Raw genomic sequence first — 22,661 nt, 5'->3', positions numbered from 1 at the left:
AGGCATACAACTTTTTTAGTAAAAGCTTTCTCTTTGCCTTAAACAAGCCCTGTCCATTGTTTCTATGCATCTAGGTTAACATTACCTTTGAAATAAGCTTAACTACCATCAAGAGAGCACATAATCCTTTTAACTACTCTGTAATCCAGTCCCCACCTTGTTTTCCTGCATCTCCACATAATCATCCTCACATTCCCTGCTTAATTTCAAATGCATAAAAGAGAGCGCAAAACTTTCATTCTCCTGAGCATTTGAGATTTTGCTTCCTGGCAATTGTCATTAGTTTTGGCTCAAATAAATTCTTATGAAAATTCCCTACAGGTTTGGATATTTCTTGCATTGAAATCAGCAACAGTCAGAAGGAAAGGACACTTTGGGCACGCAAGGTATGGGGGAAGGGTCACCATGCCCTCTACAGGTGCTACAGTACCTCCCAGCATCTCCATATGTTCACCAACCAGAAAGCTCCCAGAATCCCATCCTTTTGAGGTTTTATGGAGGCTTCTTTATAGTAGGCATGACTAATTAAATCATTGGTCAATGCCTATTCCTGGGGGTTAGGGGATGGGACTAAAAGTTCTAATCCTTGTGTGATACAACTGTTTGCCCTGACAACCAGCCCCCATTCTTAGGGGCTTTCCAAAAGTCACTTCACTAACATAAACTCAGGCATAGTTGACAGGGACTTATCACTTAGGTCTGCAGTCCCTAACCTTTTCGGCACCAGGGACCAGTGCTCCTATGAGAATCTAATGCTTGATGATCTACGGTGGAGCTGAGGCAGTGATGCTAGTGCTGGGGAGCCACTGCAAATACAGACGAAGCTTTGCTCGCTAGTCCGCTGCTCATCTCTTGCTGTGTGGCCCGGTTCCTAACAGGCCACAGACTAGTTCAGGTCTATGGCCCATCAGCTGGGGACCCCTGATTTAGGAATTCCAAGGGTTTTAGGAGTTCTGTGCAAGAAATGAGGATAAAACCCAAATATATATATATTTTATTAAAAGTCACAATATCACAATAGTATAGTATAACTGAGTTTTATATAAGTTGTACTTGTATCAATTGAGGATAAATGTTAGTGAAACAGTTACTTTCTGAAAAATCACTATGTTAACTGATAACTAGGTCTTTGGAAAATGTATGGTCCATTTTTGGAAGCTAAAATAGACACAAGACAGCATATACTGTTGAATGAGTAGTATAGAGAATAAGTTCAGAAGAGGGAAGAGAACACTATAGACTGAGCTGGAAAGAGAATTTTATTTTAAAAAGTTTTAAAATTTTACTTTCATGTTAGTAAAAGAAGTATATAAATGTTTACATTTATGAAACATTCGTGACCATGTCAGTAAAAGATACTGTACCTAAAGTTACAAAAAGTTGCCTGTTATTCAATACTGATTCAAAAGTACAAAGCAGATAAAATGTAATTTTGTCTTTAAAAATTAAAACAAAAAGTAATTTGAAAATAAAAAAAATTTAGTTACTATATCTCTATGGCTTGTAATTTTCTAGTTACTTTTCTAAAAAGTCATGTCTTAGAAACATAAAGATTAGGAGATTTTACTTACTTCTCCAGAATAACAGATGCTTTATATAAATTGACGAGGGCTGACTTAAAGCAAATTTATAATACAGTTAGCAATACCTAAAAAACAGATGAAGCAAAAATAAGACAAAAGAATCTAAGTTATTCTAATTTTATTGAATGAACTCATAAAAATCCATTTTTCTGACTGTTCTTACCAACAAATTATGCTTGTTTGTCCTACACTCAAATTAGAGCAGGAAGTAAGTGGTTCCACCAGACTTTCTAATTTATCTTAAATTATTTTGGATTTGTAACATAACTTTGAGAAGACCATTACCTTTGAACAAGAAGGAAAAAATATAGTACACTTGCTGAGTGACCTTCGCATGGTATATTTACAAATATATACATTTCTAATCATGTTATTTTTCAGTGCCTTTTAAAATGGCAATGCTTCATAATCTCGGATGATAAAACATTTATCCATCTATAGTAGTGGCTATTGTGGAGGTTCAGAATGAGTAACCCCCAAGATGTGCCTCTGTGGTATGCAGATTATTTTGAGCTAAAGGCAACTTTAGCCACAGGCTCAAAATAAACTTTTGTCCCTCCTTAATCATCTAGAACTTGAATTAGGGGCCTTACCCATAATAAGAAATTATCAGAGATAACCTCTTTTGACCTATCTATGGGGCAGGACAAACTTCTATTTACTAAGCATCTGCTCTTATGATCCTACAATGACCCTATCTTATCCCTAGCTCAGGATGTCTTATATACTCATGTTCTGTTTCTATCTCTGAACCTCTCCTGCATGTGGGGTCTCTGACTCTCTTAATATGCAAGTATTAAATTTGCTTATTTTCTCTTACTAATCTGTCTCATGTCTATTTGATTATTAGACCAGTCAGAAGAACCTTGAGGGTAGAGGAAAGCTTTTTTCCTCTCCTGCACTACCTTTTAAATAAATAGATAACGGATTCACACCTTCAAGTAGTTATATGTAGTGATGGTATATCATATCCAATCTATTTTTTTTTTATATATAAATTCAAAGAATGAACTTAGAAAAGAGATAACTTCCTTGAAGGCAAAAGCATATGTATGTGTGTGTCTTTGTGTATGTATGTGTGTCATACAGATATGTCAATGAGAGCTGTTCCCCCATTTAGGAACTTAACTCCCTCATCTCTTCAGGCATTTGCTCTGGTGTAGTATCATTGAGACCCAGGCTGACTAGCCAATTTACAAATGAAACCTATTCTTCTTTTTTATAATGTTTCTCTAGTCTACTTTTCTGTCCTATAGCACAAATCATCTAACATGGTATGTAAATTATTTATTTCTTGCCTGTCCATTCCTGCTAGAATGTAATCACTACTTAGCCAGGGATCTTTATGTTTTATTCACTGGCAAATGGCAAGAGCCTAGAATAAAGCCTGGAACATAGTAATCACTAAATATTTATTGAATTAATATGAAATAAAATGAATAAGACCAGAAGCAACAAAAAAATAAAGTTTATATTAATATATAACTGTGCATAGCAATATGCTACTTTTTGCAAAAACAAGTTAATTGTGTTTCTTGGATGGGGATGTTAGTATTAAAAAATATTGTCTTTAAGGGATGGTAAACTCATAGCCTGATACCTAAATCACATATCTATCAAATTAACTTGATGCAACCTCATTTCCTACAGATCTCTTGCTCAAATGTTACCTCCATAGAGAAGTCTTCAATGACCACCTTAACTGAAAGAGCATTCCATCTCCTTGTCACTCTAGCCCTTATTTTGTTTCCTTTCTTTCATAATTCTTACCACTGCATAATATTGTTGAATATTTATTTGTTTATTATTTCCTTCAGGAAAACAGGACTCTTACCTGCTTTCTTTATTACTCTATCTCCATGAGTTTGAATCAGTGCCTGGCACATAGTAAATATTTGTCAGCATGAATGCACTGGGAATTTGCATGCACTTATCTTGTTCTTCATGTGAGAATGAACTAATTGTTTGTCTCCAGATTTAAAGTTGCTAAGCAATCACTTATACTGCATCATTACCTCACAAACAAACAAACAGTAGTTCTTCATGCTTCATACCATATCGAGATGGTTAAAGTTTTGCATAGATATATGCTAGATATTATTCCAACAAATATCAGTGAAATTCTATATTGACCAGGAAGATTGAATCTCAAGTCATATTAAAGTTTTAAATTTATTCCTTGCTCTTTTCTGGATGAAACTATATTAATTTTGTTGAATTAGAAGTAAAGACACTGACCTAAAATTCCGTGAAACTGTTTGATCGAAAAACAAGCAAGGTCAATGTAAAAGTAAAGAGGTAGTTTAGACTCTTTAGTCCTACTTTTCTGTTTAAAATCTGGACTAGGTGACAATGTCAGGATAGAATGATATAGCTGCCTTTGTAATGGTTGGTAAATGCAAAAAGGAGCAAGGCTTTTAAAAATACCATTCTATAAAGTAGGGGTCCCCAACCCCCGGGGGATACTGGTCCGTGGCCTGTTAGGAGCCAGACCACAGAGCAGGAGGTGAGCAGCAGGCCAGCTAGCAAAGCTTCATTAGTATTTGAAGCCGCACCCCAGCATCTCTGCCTCACCTCCACCTCAGATCCACCTCAGATTATCAGATATTAGATTCTCATACTGGTCCCTGGAGACAAAAAGGCTGGGGAGGACTGCCGCTGTAAAGGGTGATGCTTACTTTGTTCTGGGCTTTAGAATCTTCACCAAAACTGTCAGGTACAGATACCTCTATAATAATTTGCAAGGACGTTTTAGATTTCAGAACTTACAAAGTTCCCAAAAGAAATTGATGAATTACAGAAATCACACTGAGATGAACTATATAACTTCAGTATAAATGTTTTTAAATATTTCTATCTTCTAAAATGTATCTGTTGAGAGTATAAACAAGAAATGTCTTCATTTTTTTCAATAACTCTCCCCAACAATACCAAGTAGAACTTGCCTTTATTCAGAGTGGTGGCTCCTTTAATGGTATCTTACATGTATTCTATGATTTTTAGCCACTTCATTAGAACAGTAACAATCTAAGATGAATCCGTCTTGTCAACTTGAAAGCTTCAATTTCTAGCTCAGTTCAAAACTTTCTCCCCCTCTCCTCTCAACCACCCATCCCCAGTGCAGGTAAAATTAGTGACTTGGGACGCAGTGGGGGAAAATCTGGTCCTCAGACATCTGCTTCTCTTCTGGCTTCTAGGGTTAGTGCCCTTGGTTTGTGACAGAGAGAAGGGAGAGAGAAAAGGGCAAATGCTTCCTTATTTGAAAGAGAAAAGGACAAATGTTTCCTCACTTAACTGGGCGAGGATGTAGTCTTCATTGACTGGATACTGAAAACCTCTATGTGACAGTGTCCAAATGCTGGATCTCCAGTGAGGCTTTGAGGGAGCCTCCAGGGGTTTACCATTACCTAGTTTCCTGACGGTGGTTATCTGGCTCCAGCTTACTTGATCTCTTTCATACCTCTTGTTGCAGTGGTTCCCTCTTGCTGTTTGTTGTCAGCCCTCCCACTGACAAGACAAAATGGCTTAAGCCCACTTAACTTCCATGGTATTCACATCACCCATGGGAAACTCCATTATTTTTGCCACGCTAAATGATGGGCATGGTTGCCACTTCTCTGCTGTCCTGGTCTCTCTTGTTCTATCATTGTTCAAATTCTCTTTCCCTTATTGAGCTCCAGGAGATCAGCAAATACTGTGGCCAAGCAAAAGTCCAACAGCAAAAAGAAATTTGTCTCCCCTTCTTTTATAAATCCAATCTTTAGAAGCAATTCTCTGAGCCTTCAGCCTTCACCCCAGTTAACACATTAAGAACAGCTTGTCCACAAACACTTCTCCAATGGACCTTTTAATCTTTTTTTTTTTTTTTTTTGACCAAGAGTAGATGAGTGGTGGTGGTGATAGGGCTGGGTGTGACATTACTCAGTTAATACTGTGCAGTTATTTTAATTTATAATGTAGAGCATTTGATGTATTTCATTTTCAACTTTGGGGCATAATCACCATTAGAGGGCAATGGAAAAACTCCCATTCAGTATGTTATAAATATGCCTATAAAAAATATTCAGCTATAACTACAATGTTATATTAAATGTCAGCTAGTTCTTGCTTAAGGTATTGGTAAACATTAGTCTTAAGTGAATTAGTCTGTCTTATTTGGTCCTTTTCAAAACATCTGTGATATCCAATTCACATCCCATGACAATTCCTTATAACAAAATTGACGATAAAGAATCCTCAATGTGTTTATAGTAACCCTAAATTCAGCCTTTCAAATACAGTATTTTCTCAAATGTAGTAGTGAAGATAGTTCATGGTTTTGTGAGGTATTAGCTGAAGTCTTCGATAAAAAAGAACTAGAGTATAATAAAAAGTTTTCAATAAAAAAAACTTAGGTGCACAAATATTAGTATATTAAAAATTCCAGCAATAATGAAACTTCTTATATTAGATTTAACTCAAAATTTCCTAAGCTTGATTTACAATGGATTTTTATTTTTTCCCCCACAGAATACTTACCAGGATCTCACTGAACTAGTCTGAGGAACCCAGTCTGATCCTCCCTCCCTCCCTTTTTCCATAAGGAACCACACAGATTCATACAAGTTCTTCAAATGAAAGGAGTATAATAAATGTCTTTTGTTGGTTCATTCAAAACAGAGGCTTCTCCTCCCTCTGCTACTATAAGAAGGTTTTGTTTGTTTTTAAACAAGATTTCCTGGCTTTTAGCAGGAAAAAAACTAGCTTTTGGAATGAGGCTACCAGAAAAAGTCTTCCCTATTTAGAAGTCTTGTTTTCTTTCTGTGCTACGCTATCAAATTATCTCTTCAGTGGTAGCTGCCGAGTTTATAAGTGATCAATTGGCTGTTTCTATGGGTTTTATCATTCAACTGTTCTATGCCCACTTATGTGAGTTTTGCTTATGAAGAATTATTTCCTAACTGTAGGCTGCTTCATTAAAAGGAAAAGTGGTTTGGGGATCACCTTCATCAGTCAAAAGTATAGCAGATATAGCAACTTTATTACAAAATACAGTGTTTGCCTCTATTATTGGCAAGGCTTTAAAAACACCTCATTGATTATAAGTTCTAACTACTTCATATAGATTTGGACACAACATAAAAAATGTAGTTATTTGAGAATTATTATAACTATCTTGTAAACTGTCTTTCTTTAAAAAGTGATGGGCCTTTAAAAATCCTATTAGTAATTGTGGAAGGGATGTCATCACAGAAACTAAAAAATATCAGCTATTGTTTATTTTAAAAATCCCCACTATTTAAAAATCCTTACAGTAACAAAATAAAACAAGCACTACTTGATGCTAAGAAATGTAATCACTTACGAATATGTTTCACTTTCCTACCTTACCTGATTTATTTTTTTTCTCAACAGGAAATCTGTAACCACTAGCTAGCATATTTATGTTTCTGTTGTTTTTAAATGCTGTTTATATACTCTGTCATTTTCTTGCATTTTTACGTTAAATGCTCCTTTAATAATTATGGTTTCTCTTTCTTAGATTATATGTGATATTTCAAATAATACCATCGCCATTATAGCAACAACTATTTTTTTTAGTATTTGGTTCATTCCATATATTATGCTAAGCATTTATTTACATGAATCATCTCATAAAAATTTGAACAATCCTGAAAGGCATGGTAATATTTTTATGTACAATTTTCAGGTGGCAAAACTGGTCCCTTGGAGAGGTTCGGCATCTTACCCAAAGGAACTCAATTTGTATGTGTTTTAGTTGGATAATATTCCAGGTCTGTGCTAATCTAAAGCCCCAAGCCCTTAATCTCTGCTTCTCAAATCCCTGGTGATTCACTAACATAATCTTGAGTATGTATGATCTCTCACCAAAAATCTTTAGTTTTAAAAATTTATTTCAAAAATAATTTAAATGTTAATATAACTATACTTTGGATGAAAAGGAAGACCACTATGTAAATAAACACTTTCACTTAATTTGAATGCCTATTTTTGTTTGTGTTTAAAACTGAGGTGGAGACAAGCTATAAACTTAAATTGCCCCGGTCTATAGTAAAGAATAGAAACAAATGATGCATACATGCCAGGAAAAGACCAAATATTATAACTGCTTGCTTTTGAAACAAAGGTTTTTAAAAAATTATAAAAAAGAATGGTGGGAAAAATTGCAATATTGGTATGCTAAATTAAAACAAATCTGTGCTATATTAATTTCCAATGATGATTTAGGTTTGGCAAAACAAATTGTTACACTAAAATTGTTATTTAAAATATTTTAATTTCTATCTTTCCAGGTTAATAGTCAGAAAAGAGCTATAAGCACAGGTTTACACTAAGTTTTCTATTTGCACATAGCATATTAGGGTAACTTCATAATAAAAATAATTTATCACATTGGGTATATGCAATAATTCTTACACGTTATTTCTGTATTAATCAAAATTGACAAATAGAACTATATAATCTGCATGGCTGGTATACAGGAATTTGATAAATGTTAGCTGAATCAGAATTTTAATTACCTAAGTTTCCCATATTTACTTATTTGATTAACTCAGCCAAACTACCACAGAGTTACTTTCTTCCTCATAATAAATGTGCTGAACTCACAGTGAGGAGCTTCAGTGGTTCTTAGAATTTTTTTCACTAGGGACCTCTTAAAGAATCTTATGAACTCTATTGACCCTCCCCCTAGAAAAACAGACACATAAAAACATTACATACAATGTAAAAAAATTATAAAAAAAAGAGAAGACTCCAAAATTAGAAATAATTTGTATATTTAAGATGACTTCTCAAAGTTTCCATTTCCTCATCTGTAAAATGTAAATACCATCTATCTCATGTTATGTAGATTGAGTAAAATTATGTAATTATAGTGCTTGGAATTTAGTAGATGCCAAATTAAGTGGTAGCTATAATTATTATCAGTCTAATAATGACTTCCTGTTTTATCTCTAATTACTGTTAGTGGAGGCTTTCTTGTGCTGATTGGTTTGTTGCAGCCACTTTCTAGATTCCAAAGATATTTTATTATTCCCACTGGTTATCTCATTTATTTGGCTTTTCCTTTTAGGCTACCTATTTTTACAGATGATAGTGACCCATGAAAGCACTAGAGAGTAATATCTTTAATGTTCAGTTCAGAATATTAAGTGGATTTAATATTGCTGTGATCAATTCCAAAGGTAATGAATAATAAACAGAAATTCAATATAAGGACAAAGATATCTGAAGGGCAAATATGGCTCACAAGTTTAAATTGGAGATTTGCGACATGCCTGTGACATACATAGAAGTGGGGGTAATTATACTACTATACCTACATCACATAGTTTTCTTGAGAACTAAATGACAATAAAAGACAATAAGTAGTACTTGAGATTTAATCACATTTGAATAACGAATGATAAATGGGTACCACCAAACCAGCACAGAACTTCATATTAAGATGAGGAAGCAGATGTTCTATTATTCTCAAAACTGGTTTTATTAAAAACACAAATGTATGTTTTTAATACATCTGGAAAACAATTTAAAATAAGTTATAAAACATTACAGAGTCGTTAAGAGTGCCATGAAAATAATGTAAAGCTTTGGGAACTTCCATTATAGAAATCCTTATAAAACAAGCTCTAAGGAGCTGTACAAATTCTTTTATTTTACTTTATTTTCATTGTCATTTTGGTATTTTTGAGCTTCAAATATCACATGAAATGTATAGGTGACTGGTTGGAGATTAAAAATATTTTGGTTGTGTTTGATATAGTCTCACTGTAGTCATGATAATGAGATCTCACAGAATGCTGAAGAGAAGTTTAATAAAGATTCTCAAGCATTATAAAATGCTTTTATAAGTAAACAGTAACATCAATCTGTACAGAAGATCTTTAAAAAAGTGATCTTAATATGTATAATGAAACATGTTCCCCTCCCCAAACTGGCATCATCAGCATCACAATGACTTCCATTTTAGAATGTTCTGGTATTCCTTAAATTTTTTTTTTTTTTTTAGATTGGATACTCTAATAATTCTATGCAATTTCTAAAAATATGTATAGAAGCTGAGCCTGTGATCCAATAACAATTTTTATGAATTCTATTGAATGTCACAGACTGGGAAGCTCAGTTAAAGACTTTATTTTTCTTATATTTTGAAAAATTTCAGAGTTGAACACTGGTATATTTAACCTGTTGCTAACTTTTCTTAAGCCTTGGCAACTTAAGGCATTCTGGTATATGTTATTAATTTGTAGAATATTTGTTACTCTTATTGCACAGACTTATTTGTGGTAATTGTTTTATTTAAATGAAACTATCGTGCGTCCTCACAGAATATTTCTGATGCAGTTTTTGAGAATTAACTATTCACATTTAATTGTATAACTGACACAAGGTTCCTCTTAGAAACAAAATCTTTTTAATTAACTGAGTTACTTTTGATTGCAAAAGCTGTTGTGATGTATACTGAGTAATCTTTTTTTGTGTAAGACTTGATTGTTTTCAAGTACTGTAATGTGAGATGGTTAGAAATAATACTATATTAAGGTTTATATTAACCATTTCATAACTGAACTGTATCTCTTCAATTTTTTTTTTCCTGCTATGCTTGCCAGCATCCAGTAATGTTGTAGATGTAGGGTTTATGTGATCATTGTTAGCTTATTTCTTGTAACTTGCAGCATGCTCTACACATTCAGTCCTTATGTAGTTTATTTTACAAAATGTGTACTCTAAGGTTTATTAGCAATCAGGTGGAAAACTGAGTAAGTTTATAACATAGTTTCATAGGAAAAAAATCTGCTCAGCAACACATTTCATCCATGAATGATCTGCAATGTGGCAGTTTCCAGAAATAAACAAAAATGTAAAAACAAACAAAAGCAATGTAAAAATTTTAAGTAAACAGTTCCTGAGCACAAAAATTATTAAATAGGATGGAATCAGTTTGAAGTAGGAGGTTTTTAGACTGTTTCTCCCAAGATGACAGGGGCAAACTCAGGTGATAAAAGTAGGTATGAAAAAACATGTACTACAATCAATTCTATTTATTTTCTTCTTCATTTTTGATGCTAAACCTTGGAATGGATTAGCAGTGACTTATCAAAAGCCATTCAAAACTTTCCCCTGACATTTAAAATACTCCAAAATCCTTATTCTGCATAAATTCCACTAGCCCCTTCTACTTATCTTAGGTTGGTTCTAGTTACCAGTTGGCTGAACCCTTAAAATGTCATTAAGGTTAAATGAGGTCATACAGGTAATGCCTTAACCCAATATGACTGGTATTCTTATAAAAAGGGGTAATTTGGAAACTCATCTATATGGAGAGCACCATGTGAAATGAAATGGCCATCTACAAGTCAAGGACAGAGGCTCTTGAAAGAAACCAATCCTGTCTTGGTCCTTTAGCTTCCAGAACTGTGAGGAAATATAAGCCACCCAATCTGTGGTACTTGGTTATGATTTTGCTCATGTTATTTCCCTCACCGAAAATGTCCCCTTCTTTCGGCCCCATCTGTCCAAACTATGTTATTTAACATGGAACCTAAACAGCCCCTTGAAGTTATCCCTGACACACCAGTCCTCTTTCACTTCCCTTTTCTGATCTAGCAAAGAATATGTAGTCTGTACCACAGGTTTTTACAATTCCTTACACATAAAGTAGATGGAAGGAGTTCATGAGTTAATATGGCTAAAAGCTTAAAATAGTGCCTGGCATGTAGAGAGTCTTAAGTGTTTGCTCTATCTGTTGCTGTTACTACTATTTCCTCATTATATTTTTCTCTAAATACTTTTCTCCAGATCACGTTGCGACTGCTTCTTTTTAGTATAATGTTGGGTATGTAAGTGCTAAAAACACTTGATGTATAAAATGCTTAGGGGAAAAAAAAAAGGAGACATAGTTCTTGCCCTTAAGCAGCTCATTGTGCAGCGGGGCAAAATTCAATTCTATAGGAAGGTTAGGTGAAGAAAAAAGTGGGTTCAGAAAAACTTCACAAGCGCCTGAAGGAAGATACATTAGTTATCTATTGCTACATAACAAATTAGCCCAAACCCTAACAGTTTAAAAACGAATATTTTTATTTCAGATTTAAGAGGGGCTTAGCTATGTAGTTCTGGCTCAGGATCTCTTATAGGGTTACAGCCACCATTGGCTGAGACTGGAGTCATCTTGACGGGGCTCGAGGATTTGCTTCTAAGTTCACTCATGTGGTTGTTGGCATATTTCAGTTCATTATTGGCGGTTAGATTTAATTTCCTTGGCATATAAGCTTCTGTATAGGCTGCCTGAATGTCCTAAGAAATAATAGCTGGCTTCCCTTAGAGTGATTCAGTAGAGTATGCATGAGAACTCCAAGTGCCTCTTATGACCTAGTCTCGGAGTCACACATACGTCTACTTTAGTCTCCTTATTAGAAAAAAAAGTCACAAAGTTCAACCCTCAAAGGGAGTGAATTAAATCTCATCTTTCAAACAATGGAATATCAAAGAATTTGTGGACATATTTTAAAATCAGCATAAGAGAATAAAGATAAATTTGTTACGACAGTTTGGAGGGATCAGGAGTTCACTCAAAGGCAGGGCAAACAAAACTGCAATGGCATGAAATATAAAGCAGCATGGTGTATAGGGATATAACCACAACTAGTACCTGAGGCTGCAAACGTAAGAAAGTCTTGTATCAAGAAGGTCTTTATACCTCATGAATAGAAGTGTGCACTTTTATCTGGCAGGTAATGAGGCATCATTATAGAGACTTTATGTGGGGGGGGTCTCCTAAGATGTGCACTGTAGAATCAGGTGATAGTTTAGAAGATGGGAAAGATTAAACTTAATGAAGACCAGTTAAACGATCTTTCAGAAGTTCAGATGAGAGATTATGAGTGACTGATTAAGAATGGCTGAAAAACTGGATAAGGTAAACTATACAAGAACTGATAATTAGTTGTGGAGCATAGGAAGAAGAAAGGATGAAAGATATCAGGCTTAACAACTGCATATGTGGTACTATTTCCCAAAATTATCCACTTGTTTCTTTAAAGTTAAAGGTAGTCTTTTAATAAGTATTATAAAAATTCTTATTCTGTGGAAATTAAAAATTATAGAATGGTAATAATGAAATAAAACAACTGCAAAAGTTACTTCTGCAAGGTTGGATTAACATTTGTACATACCCTGTTAGTACTTGTCAATTTACAAATTTTTACAAAATTAGAATTATATTTTAAAACTTTCTTTACACCTATAATATCATGTCGATAACATTTCCTCCATATAATTTTTAAAGGCTGAACACTGTTGTATGGATGTAGCTTAATTTATTTAACTGATATTCTAATGCAGACTCTTGCAAAAAAATTGTTACACATATTTTTATGATACACTTCTAGAAGACGAATTGCCTGTCAAACACTCAATCTTAAGGCTTTTGATATGTATTGCCAAACTGCACTCTAAAAATGTGCCAATTTATACTCTTGGTAGTATAAGCAATCCTGTTTCTTTGAATCAATATTATCAAGACAATTACTTGTTAAAATAACACCTGAAAACCAAATTAATGTGTAACACTTATGTCACTCATAAGTTTGACTTACTATTAAACTTTTATAATATTACCATTCAAAGCTTAAGATTCTTACATATATTTTAGATGACAAATCTGATGTCCAGTAAGTTATATAAGAAACTGACTACTCTTTAGTGTTTCTGCCCTAGATAGTATATTGCAGTGCTCTCTGATTTGCCACTCCACCTCCCCAATTACTTTTTTTTTTCTTTAATAACCTCATAGGTTTCCTAGGAAAAAAATACATATCTTCATTATAAACGGCTGAAAGGTAGGCATATTCCATTAGTTCAACACTATTTTCCCTAGCTGCTTCCTAGCTTGGATTTTATACATTATGTATTGAAGGAAAACTTTCAAGACATTTACTTAAAAAAAAAAAAAAAACTACCTAATTTGGATAAGGATCTATTTCACTCATTCAATGGTTCATTTATTCAGTCTCATACTTCAACAGTACACCTAATGTGTACTATGTATGGAGGTAACACAGTGAACAAAACAAATATAGTCCCTGCTCTCTTGGAACTTACAATTTTAGTAGGGTGAAGGGATACATAATAAAGATAATGAATGATAAATTATAAATGTTATTAAGAAAAGAGGGTCACGTGACAAAGAATAAATGCAAAAAGGAGCTACTTTAGATATGGTGGCCAGGCATGTTAGAGATGATACCTGAGTTAAGACTTGAAGGATGAGAATGTCAGTCATATAGCTATACAGAAAGCATATTTTGGGCATAAAAAAATCCCCAGCAATCGCAAAGGTCCTGAGAAGGAGTAACAGTTAAGAGTAAGTACAACTGAGAACAAGAGATCCTAAATAGTAGCTTTAATAAGATAAGTTTTCTTTAACTTACATCAAAATCTGAATGTAAAGAGTGCAGGGATGGTATATTGCTCCACAAATGTCTTAAGGCCCCACGTTTCCATCAGCTTAAGGTTTCACCATCCCTAGGATGGGGAACCTTGTACATGATCCAAACTGGCAGCTCTTCCAGGGTGCAGGATAAAAGGAAAAGAAGCAAAAGACTGAAGGTGTGCAACAGGATGTTCTGGAAGGGTGTCACATGACATACCTGCTTATATTCTATGAACCAGTACTACCACATGGCTATAGAAAGACTGAAAAATATATTTTATTGTGGATAGCCATGTGCCCATGAAAAAAACTGAAAAATTTTGGAGGACAATTAACAGTCTCTGTTACAGACTGGGAAAAGCTTGGTACATGACAGAAAAAGAAGAGAAGATGCAATTGGAGAGATAGGTAGGAGCCCGATTATGTAGTTTTAAAGGCCATGGTAAGGAAACTGGATTTAATCTATTCTAAGGAAAGCTATTGGAGAATTTTAAATGAGGGAGTGATGTAGCCTAATAATTTTTAAGAATGATCACTCTGGTTGGTAGAGAATGATTTGAAAACGTATAAGGAAAAGTGGAAGCAAGGAGATAGTGAGGATACTGGTGTGTGAGAGATGATGGTGTCATGGACAGGGTGGTGGCATCAGAGGTAATGAGAAGTGGTTGAATTCAGGATACATATGAGGAAGAGCTGATGGTATCAGATGATGAGTTGGACCTACAGTATAAGGAATTACCAAATATTAATAGTTTCATGTCTAAGTGAGTGAATGAACTGTTGGTGGTACTGTTTATGGAGGACAGTTTGTATCCAAATGTTCTGTTTCAGTACCTGTTAAATTTGAATATGTTCTTTTTATCCTTTACCATGGTAAGATTTTCGTTGTCTATACCTTTTAAAAAATATGAGGCCCCTTGTTTCCTACAACTAGTTATTTACGAATTAATTCTTCTAATAAAGAATTCTTTTCTCAGTCTCAATCAGTAATTTTTCTATAAGGTACATAAAGAATTTGCCTAACACAAAACATCTACAGGGTATGGACTGTTTTCCAGTAAAAGAAAATCTATCAAAGTGAACAGTTAAAAAACACAAAAAAAGATCAAATGGGAATATTTGATCTATACTAGCATTAAAGATGAACTTTTTCATGCAATAGGACAATTTAAAAAATGTACCAAAGTGCTTGTTAGAAAGCCATAAATTTAAGCCCTTAACAAATGTTAGCTCATTTAATACCTAGAAACACCCTCTAAGGTATTAAATATGTTTTCCAATTTTTACCAGATTGGACATCAGTAATAGGACAATTTAAAACTTGTTCTCCAACAAGACTTTATCCTAAACAGTGTTCTTAAGAACACTGTTTATCTTTTCCTAATGCTCCTACCCTACACATTTACAGTGAAAATGTTTGTTTTATCTTTCAGTAAAATATCCAAGGCAACGAAAGCCTCAGATTAGACTTGTCCCCTTCTGAAATGATTTCTCAATTTTATCAATGTACATGCTATTTAAAACTTGTGCTTTTTTGAGTAAATGTACAATATCATGAATAAGGTCTATCTTTTGGTCCTAATGAAGTCTCACCTATGTTAAACTAATAGATTGAATGTAATACTTGATGTTACTATATACATATAAGCATATCCCATTTTTATCAATCCATCTTAGGATTCCAAATATTAATAGTTATACTTTCAAGTTATCGATAGATTCGAATGCTCAGTAATACAGATATATGTACATACACCTATACATACACCTATATGAATTACACATACTTAGAGGCGTAGTCAGTCTTTTAACATATCATCTTACACAGTAGAAGAGACATCCGAAGAAGGAATGGACTGTTGGAGGAATGGGAGAAAAGGACGGAAGCACATAAAAAACTTCTGTTCCTCAAACTTTCCTGAAGTAAAAAACACAGTGAAGCAGAACATTTAACAAAACGAATAACCAGGCAAACATTTTCTACTGGCTACATCTGCACCATTTGGAGTATAAATAAATTTACACAATATCTACTAATATTTCAAAGAAGCTTGTATTCGATAAACATGACAGTTGCCTTTTACAGTATGCTTATTTTTCTTGCTCTTTATGACTGACAGATGCCCTTTGCCCTTCAATGATATATTTTAAATTGGATCAAGTGAGTTTTCCAGAAGGTGATTTTACACAATAAACAAACACAGAGCATAGAAATTTTATTTACTCCAAATAAATGGTACTTTATATTACTAAATTCTCTCAGATAGAAATAATAATATTCACTTTATGAAATGACACAGTCCCCAAAACTATATGCAGAGGTTCTTAAGTCCAAAAATGTCGAGTGGCAACAAAAAGGAAAGAGTTTATCAATGTATGAAGGAATAAAGAGAGGTTTATTATTTTCAAACAATTACACTTTGAGTGACAATTATTTTTCTGGAAAGCACAATCTTTTCACTCTCCTAAAGCTTCCACCAAAGACACTGTAATTCCAAATGGTCTTGCTGACAGCGCAGACTCAAGCTTACGTGAGGAGTGGGGGCGAGAAAGTGCTACAACTCTAACACGGTTGGCACAAGCTCACCAAAAGTGCTTTAAAAACCTGCTCCCAAACATGCTCCCTCCCGCCAAGTTAAAAAACAAAAACAAAAACAAAAAAAACGGTAGTAAATAGAAAATACCAATGGTTTCGGTATAAAGGAACTCACTTCTCAGGTGATGGTGATGTGCTGTCAGTCCCTGGAAGTGTGTGCACAAGCACCGGAGGTAGCGGGGGCTGAAGGAAGAAAGGGGAACAGCTATCAATTTGCTTCAGGTGCTGGGAGTGAGGGGGGGGGGGCCTGGTTCCGGAAAGGCAGGGCGGGGTGTCCGACATAAACACAAACACGCTCTGCGTCCCCGGGGAGGGCGGACCCATGCCACCTCACCATTCCCCGCCCCTGGACCCCGCGGCCCACTTCGCACTGAGGGCCCGTGCCCAGAGCTAAGCAACTCAGCCCAAAGGGAACTGGAGCGGCATGCAGAGGCCCCACTCGCTATAACGGCCACGGAAGCTACGAGGCTCCCGGTGACTCAGTGCGAGGCATGGTGGAGACTGTGGAGAAAAAGGTGATAGAGTGAAGTGCCTCTCCTAACAGACTCTCCAACGCGCGGGAAGCAGTCTACCCAGCTCTAACCCTGTCCCGCAAGCGGTCGCTCCCACCTTCCGCCGCCGCCTTGAGAAAAGCCGGAACGACGGGGGTCACGGCGGGGGTCATAGGGTAAAGGTCTTGCTCCCAGCAGCCTCCGCGGTGGATACGTCGCCATCTTGGATCCGCGGAACAAGAAAATTCATGCGGTGAGTTTTTGGCAAATTTTCCGAAGTCTGGCAGCGGGGCGCGCGGCGGGGGCGGCGGATTCGGGGCCCCCGCAAGGCGGGGGAATGCCTCGGGGCCGGTCCGGTCGCGCCTGGGGTCCGCGGGCAGCGTCCCGGCCCGCCGCTTCCCGTTGCTTTTGTCTCAGCTCCAATCGAGAGAGGGAGAGCGGAGCGGGCGGGGAGGGGGGGTGGCGGCGGTGGAGGGAGGGAGGGGGTGTGTATGAGAAGGGTGGTGGACGGGACGTAAAGCGTCGCTGTACTTGGGTCGCTGCCGCGGCAGCTCTGGATCCTAGGCCCGGTCCCTTCGGCGGGCGCTGGGGCTTCCCCCAGACTCCGCTCCCACGGGCTCCCGCCAGCGCGGAGAAGTCCCCGCCGCGCCGCTTCCTGGGGAAGAAGAGAAGGCGGCAGCGGCGGTGGCCAAGGAGCCCGGGCCCGCTTTAAGACGCGCTGCTGCCCTCTCATCAGCTGCTGCGGTCCTTGGCTATTCACATTCTCAATACACACACATCACCTGCAACTTGTGTGTGCGTGTGCGTGTGCGTGTGTGTGTGTGTTTAAAAGATGGGGGACACTGGACTGGCTAACGGGCCTCAGGACCCTCTAGGCCCTGGAATACCTAAGGCTTTGGATGGTGGAAGGAGTGCAACTGTGATGCTCCGTCTGCCACAGCACCCGTAGAGTGACGCTTCCGTGGTGTAAAGGCTGAGTCCGGATAGTCCTGGGGCGGCGGAGGAACCCGATACGCTTCTGTCTGTGAAGTTGCTAGCCTTGGGTTTCTACTTCCGCCGGGGCCTCTCCACCTTTTGCTGTCTTGGGTCTAACTTGAAAAGTTTTACTGAAGAAATGAGTGGGGTTAGAAGAGATCCACCTTGTTCTTAATTGAGGCTCTGTTGTCCATCTAGGAGAGAAAGCCTGTAACTCTTGGTGACTGCGGTCCTTTTCAAAACGAGTTGTAGTGTTCTTTCATAAAAGCATTTCCAGGGTTTTAGAATTTGCATTTATTCCAGGCCCTGTGAGTATGGTATTACTACCGTAAAAGTCACATACGGGTACCACCCCTCTGGAGAAACCTAAACATCAACTTCCTTTGAGTCCTAAGAGATGCCTTCACTTTTCGACATCCAGAGGACCGAATGCAATACATTTTGTTTCATTTTCATAAAACTCTTGGTCAAAGAATCTTTCCTAATCTTTGAAACGGTTTCTAATAAGTATAAGAAAATTAGTATATATTGATATCAACCCTTAGATTCTTGGCGAAATAGTAGAAGGTATTGAGTTAACAAAATCTGTTAACGAGGGAAGCCATACTTGAATTTTGTTCAGAGTCGAATACATTTCCTATCATTGTATTAGGAATTTCAAGACCTCTAGAATAAGTCCAATTTTTGATTTGCCTTTGGAAACAACGTAAGTAGAAATAATTATGGGGCGGATAGAAATTTGAAACTACATATTTACATACCAGGTTTATGCTGAATTATTAGGGAATGTTTGCTGTATTTGATAACATTTGTTTCCCAAACATCAGTGAACACATCTCTTTTGCAATTCCGAAAGATAACTTTGTCCTAGATTTAAAGAGTTAATTCAGAATCACAGCGATAAGGTTAAATGTCTCTGTATTCAAATAGATATCTACGTTCTGATATCTTTTCATTAAAATATTTCTTAATGGACCAAGATCTTTAGTAAGCTTTGTATGTTGAACTCCTCTTCAGTTTGTAGTTCTTTTGTAATATTAAATCCGAAAGAAAAAATACAACATGTAAAAAGGCAAAACTCCTCCACTTTGATTTTGTAAGATCCTCATTTAATTTTACAGTTCTATCTTTTTCTGAGGGCTTGAATTGCAGTGACTTCTGTGAATATTATGTATTTTAGATAGAAACTGAGAAACTCACATTTTTTGGAATGCTAATTAATACTGCATCCATAAAAAAAATTAATGTAAGCATCATTTGTTGGCAGAACCCTTTTATTTTAAGTGTGCTATGTAGAAATATCTGTAACCTGATCTGATACTGTTGAGGAATGAGAATTGCCTATATATTTAACCAAGCAACAAATACAGCCTTTAAAAAATTTCTATAAAACGTTCATTTTAAAGTAATTTTTATATGGTGGAAAAATGAGGGCAAAATGTGAGTATGTGTGACATATCCCTTTCATTTGAAAAGTACTTGATAAAATAAACCTCAGAATATTCCTCCTCAGGAGAACTAATTACCTATGTTTTGATAACTTTGGACACTTAATTTACTTTTTGGTTTTTGAGATACTTTACAATTAGTTATAACCTGAAATTTTTGCTTGTTCCAAAATAAATCAATATTTCAGATTTGTGAGTAGATTTTTATTAGAAGTGCTTCTACCCCAGTTATTTTCTGTTTTTATTTCATTACATATTGGTATTAAAAGTACTTGTATTTTAAAAGATCCTTACAGAATTTTTAATAACCCATGGGAAATTATAGTTTACCCTTTTTAGTGACAAATTTGCTTCAGAAGATTTTCTGATAATATAGAAAAAGAAAAGGTGTGGTTCATATCTATGTATGAAGTAATGTGTAGACTATTAATAGACTAGTAAAAACAAGTTAACTTTTTTTTGTTCTTTAAAAGTAGTGTTAAATAGAATTTTTAAATTGTCTTGAACATTTTAATTGTAGAAAGTTCATCCTTTCATGAGTACATAAAAGCAAACTTTCAATGTGCTGCTCGAATATGCATTTGAGGACAACTTATGCAAATAGTGATACAGTCTTAGGAGAAGATACTACTAAGATTTTATTTGTTACCTAGACCTCTTGGATTTTGTAACACAAAGAAGCAAAAGAAACCAAGGTACCTGGTAGAGCAGCTTTACTGGTAGGGTTAATCTGAATTGCATTGTAATGTTTGAATAGAATTATATACAGTGTTTTTATCAAGTAATCTAGTACTGTGATAGGAGTCATTGTAGCTGATGATACAGATGACTGTTCATCGTTACTAAGGGTGATTTCTACCTATGATACTTAAAGGAATTGAATTTCATTTTGATTTTTTCTAGATATTTTTAAAACAGCTATATATAAAATTGATGTCTGCTGTATAAAGTATGTCTTTGGAAAGAAACTGGTATTTAGGGTTTTAAGTTTTTAAAATTATTTTATAATTTTTACCTTGATTTGTTAATTGACTCTTTTCTTCAATTTAAATAGTGTGCATAATCTTAATTTTTCCCTTTGATTAATTTAAGCTCTTAAAACTCGTCTCATGAAAAGTCATGCTGAGATGGCTTGTTCGTTTATTTACTTTGTACTATTAGGATGACCTGGAAAAATAATTCCTAATTTTTTTTTATAGCTTGTTCTCTGAAATACAGGTGCAAATTCTTGGTGTATCACTTGCAGGTATGCTGCATTATAACTAATAAAATGGTTTACAGTGTTTATTTTTTGGTAAGACTTCATAGCTTATATAATACGGGAATGCAAAAAAATAGGAAAAGACAAAATTTCCCTTTACTGGACACACATAAATATATAATAAGTTGTATATGCTTAGACTCAGGATCTAAGTCTATTTAAATATAGATATTTTGGACATATTTGCCACTTATCCTGAAAGCTTTTTTTAGTTCCTCCCTTTTTTTTTTTTGCTTTCATGTGTATGTTTTTACATGTGTGGGAGGCTTATTTTTACTATCATTTCTCTGTTTGACAGACTTACTCTTCAGAACTATTCTGGTGTCACTTTCATGACAGAACCTTCCCTGACTCCCTAAATTTTTCTGCCATACTACTTTTAGTCTTGAAACTTCTCTTAATTGCTTTTGTCACACTGTATTGTAATTTACTGTCCAACCCTACTATCTACCATAACTTCCACTAGACTGTAAAAACCTAAGAGGTAGGGTTTCGTTTTATTTATATTAACATTTTTAGTACATTCTGTAGTGCCTAGTACTTAGTAGGTTATCAATAAATATGAAGTAGACTGAACTGGTTCCATTGTCATTTGACAATGCTGTCAGAGGGCTTTTTGTCAATCTACAGATCAGAAACAGCAGATTGGAAAAGGATTTGGGGAGAGGGAGCGCATCCTGTATTCCTTTACTTCTTTGAATCCTTTCTTACAGTTTTGATTTTAATTACCTAGGGGAAACTAGATAACCAACTTAGTGAAATGTGTGTAGAGTGAGTACAGGACTAAATTAGTAATAAAGTGCTTCTGGCAGAATGTTTCAGTCTGTATTTCTTGCTGTATTTTGTATGGCTAAGGTCACTAAGGTCAGTGAAGGAGATATTTTGTATTTATAGTTACATGGTAATATGTATTTACCATTGCTTAACCATATTAGGTCATATATGTTATATACACTATTTTACCTTTCTAAAACTTGAAAATTACAATACTGAGAAACATTTGGCCTTTAAGAGTTTGAGTAAAAGATTGTGCACCAGTTTCATGTCAGTTTTTTGAGATGTAGAAATCAAAACAGTAAATGACTCCCAGAATTACACTGAGTGGAGATGCTAACATTTGACTTAAGATTTTAGAAATCTTTGTTTTATTTGCCTATATATTTTCCAGAAACTAATGATGATAAACTACTAAAGATACAGAGATGGCATATTTTTTTTAAAAGATAATTCGATCTAGTACTCAGGACGCCAGTCATTTCTCTGCTTCTGCTGAATTGAAATGGTTTTTTTTATGTGAAAGTAGATGAGAATGCACACTTAGTAAATTTTTACTTGGCCAAGGAATGATAAAATGATAAAATTATGTGTCCTGGAGTTTAGGTAACAGTAAGTAAGAAGACTTGCCCCCTCCGCACCCCCCCCCCAAAAAAAAACACGTTGATATACTGTTTTTCCATTTATGTATTTGAGTGTTGAAACATAACTGCATTAACTGCATTTTGTATCAGCACCTGGACAAAATGTAATGACTGATTATGTAATACAGTGTGTTTGGGAGAGGAACATTTGTTTTTGTGTCATCTGGCAGGAATCTGTTTTCGTGTTACTTTTTACATTGTAAATTATACTTAACCCTTCATACAAATTTATTATTTAATTTTCTGCTTTTCAATATCTCTTACAGGTTGGTCAAATAATAGTACTCAGTAAGTTTACCGTGCCATTCAAAATACCTGATTCCTTTTGGCTTAATTGTACTACTTTATATTTAAAAAATAAATGCTTTACAGCTTGCAAAGAAAGCACTGTAGTATGCTTCATCTCAGCTTTTTATATGTTTGTCATTTTGATGTCAATTTTTTTAAATAATA

General features: G+C 35.5%; 1 protein-coding gene across 5 annotated transcripts in view; it reads left to right on the top strand.

Annotated features, from left to right (window-relative positions):
* The first annotated feature begins 17,216 nt into the window (after positions 1 to 17,216).
* CNOT2 (CCR4-NOT transcription complex subunit 2) overlaps positions 17,217 to 22,661 on the top strand; it is a 98,394-nt gene continuing 92,949 nt past the window's right edge. For 2 of the 5 annotated variants that reach the window (XM_036236837.1, XM_036236839.1), the window contains exon 1: positions 17,235 to 17,359. In XM_036236837.1, the coding sequence (XP_036092730.1) occupies positions 17,355 to 17,359 (5 nt within the window). In that variant the 5' untranslated portion in view covers positions 17,235 to 17,354. Of the gene's footprint in view, positions 17,360 to 22,661 lie in introns of all 5 variants that reach the window. The other 3 variants (XM_016152318.2, XM_016152321.2, XM_016152322.2) reach the window with 3 other exon arrangements.

The sequence above is a fragment of the Rousettus aegyptiacus genome, unplaced genomic scaffold (assembly GCF_014176215.1).
Source record: "Rousettus aegyptiacus isolate mRouAeg1 unplaced genomic scaffold, mRouAeg1.p scaffold_m13_p_2, whole genome shotgun sequence".
Taxonomy (NCBI): Eukaryota; Metazoa; Chordata; class Mammalia; order Chiroptera; family Pteropodidae; genus Rousettus; species Rousettus aegyptiacus.
This window is presented reverse-complemented; position numbering and strand designations above follow the sequence as displayed.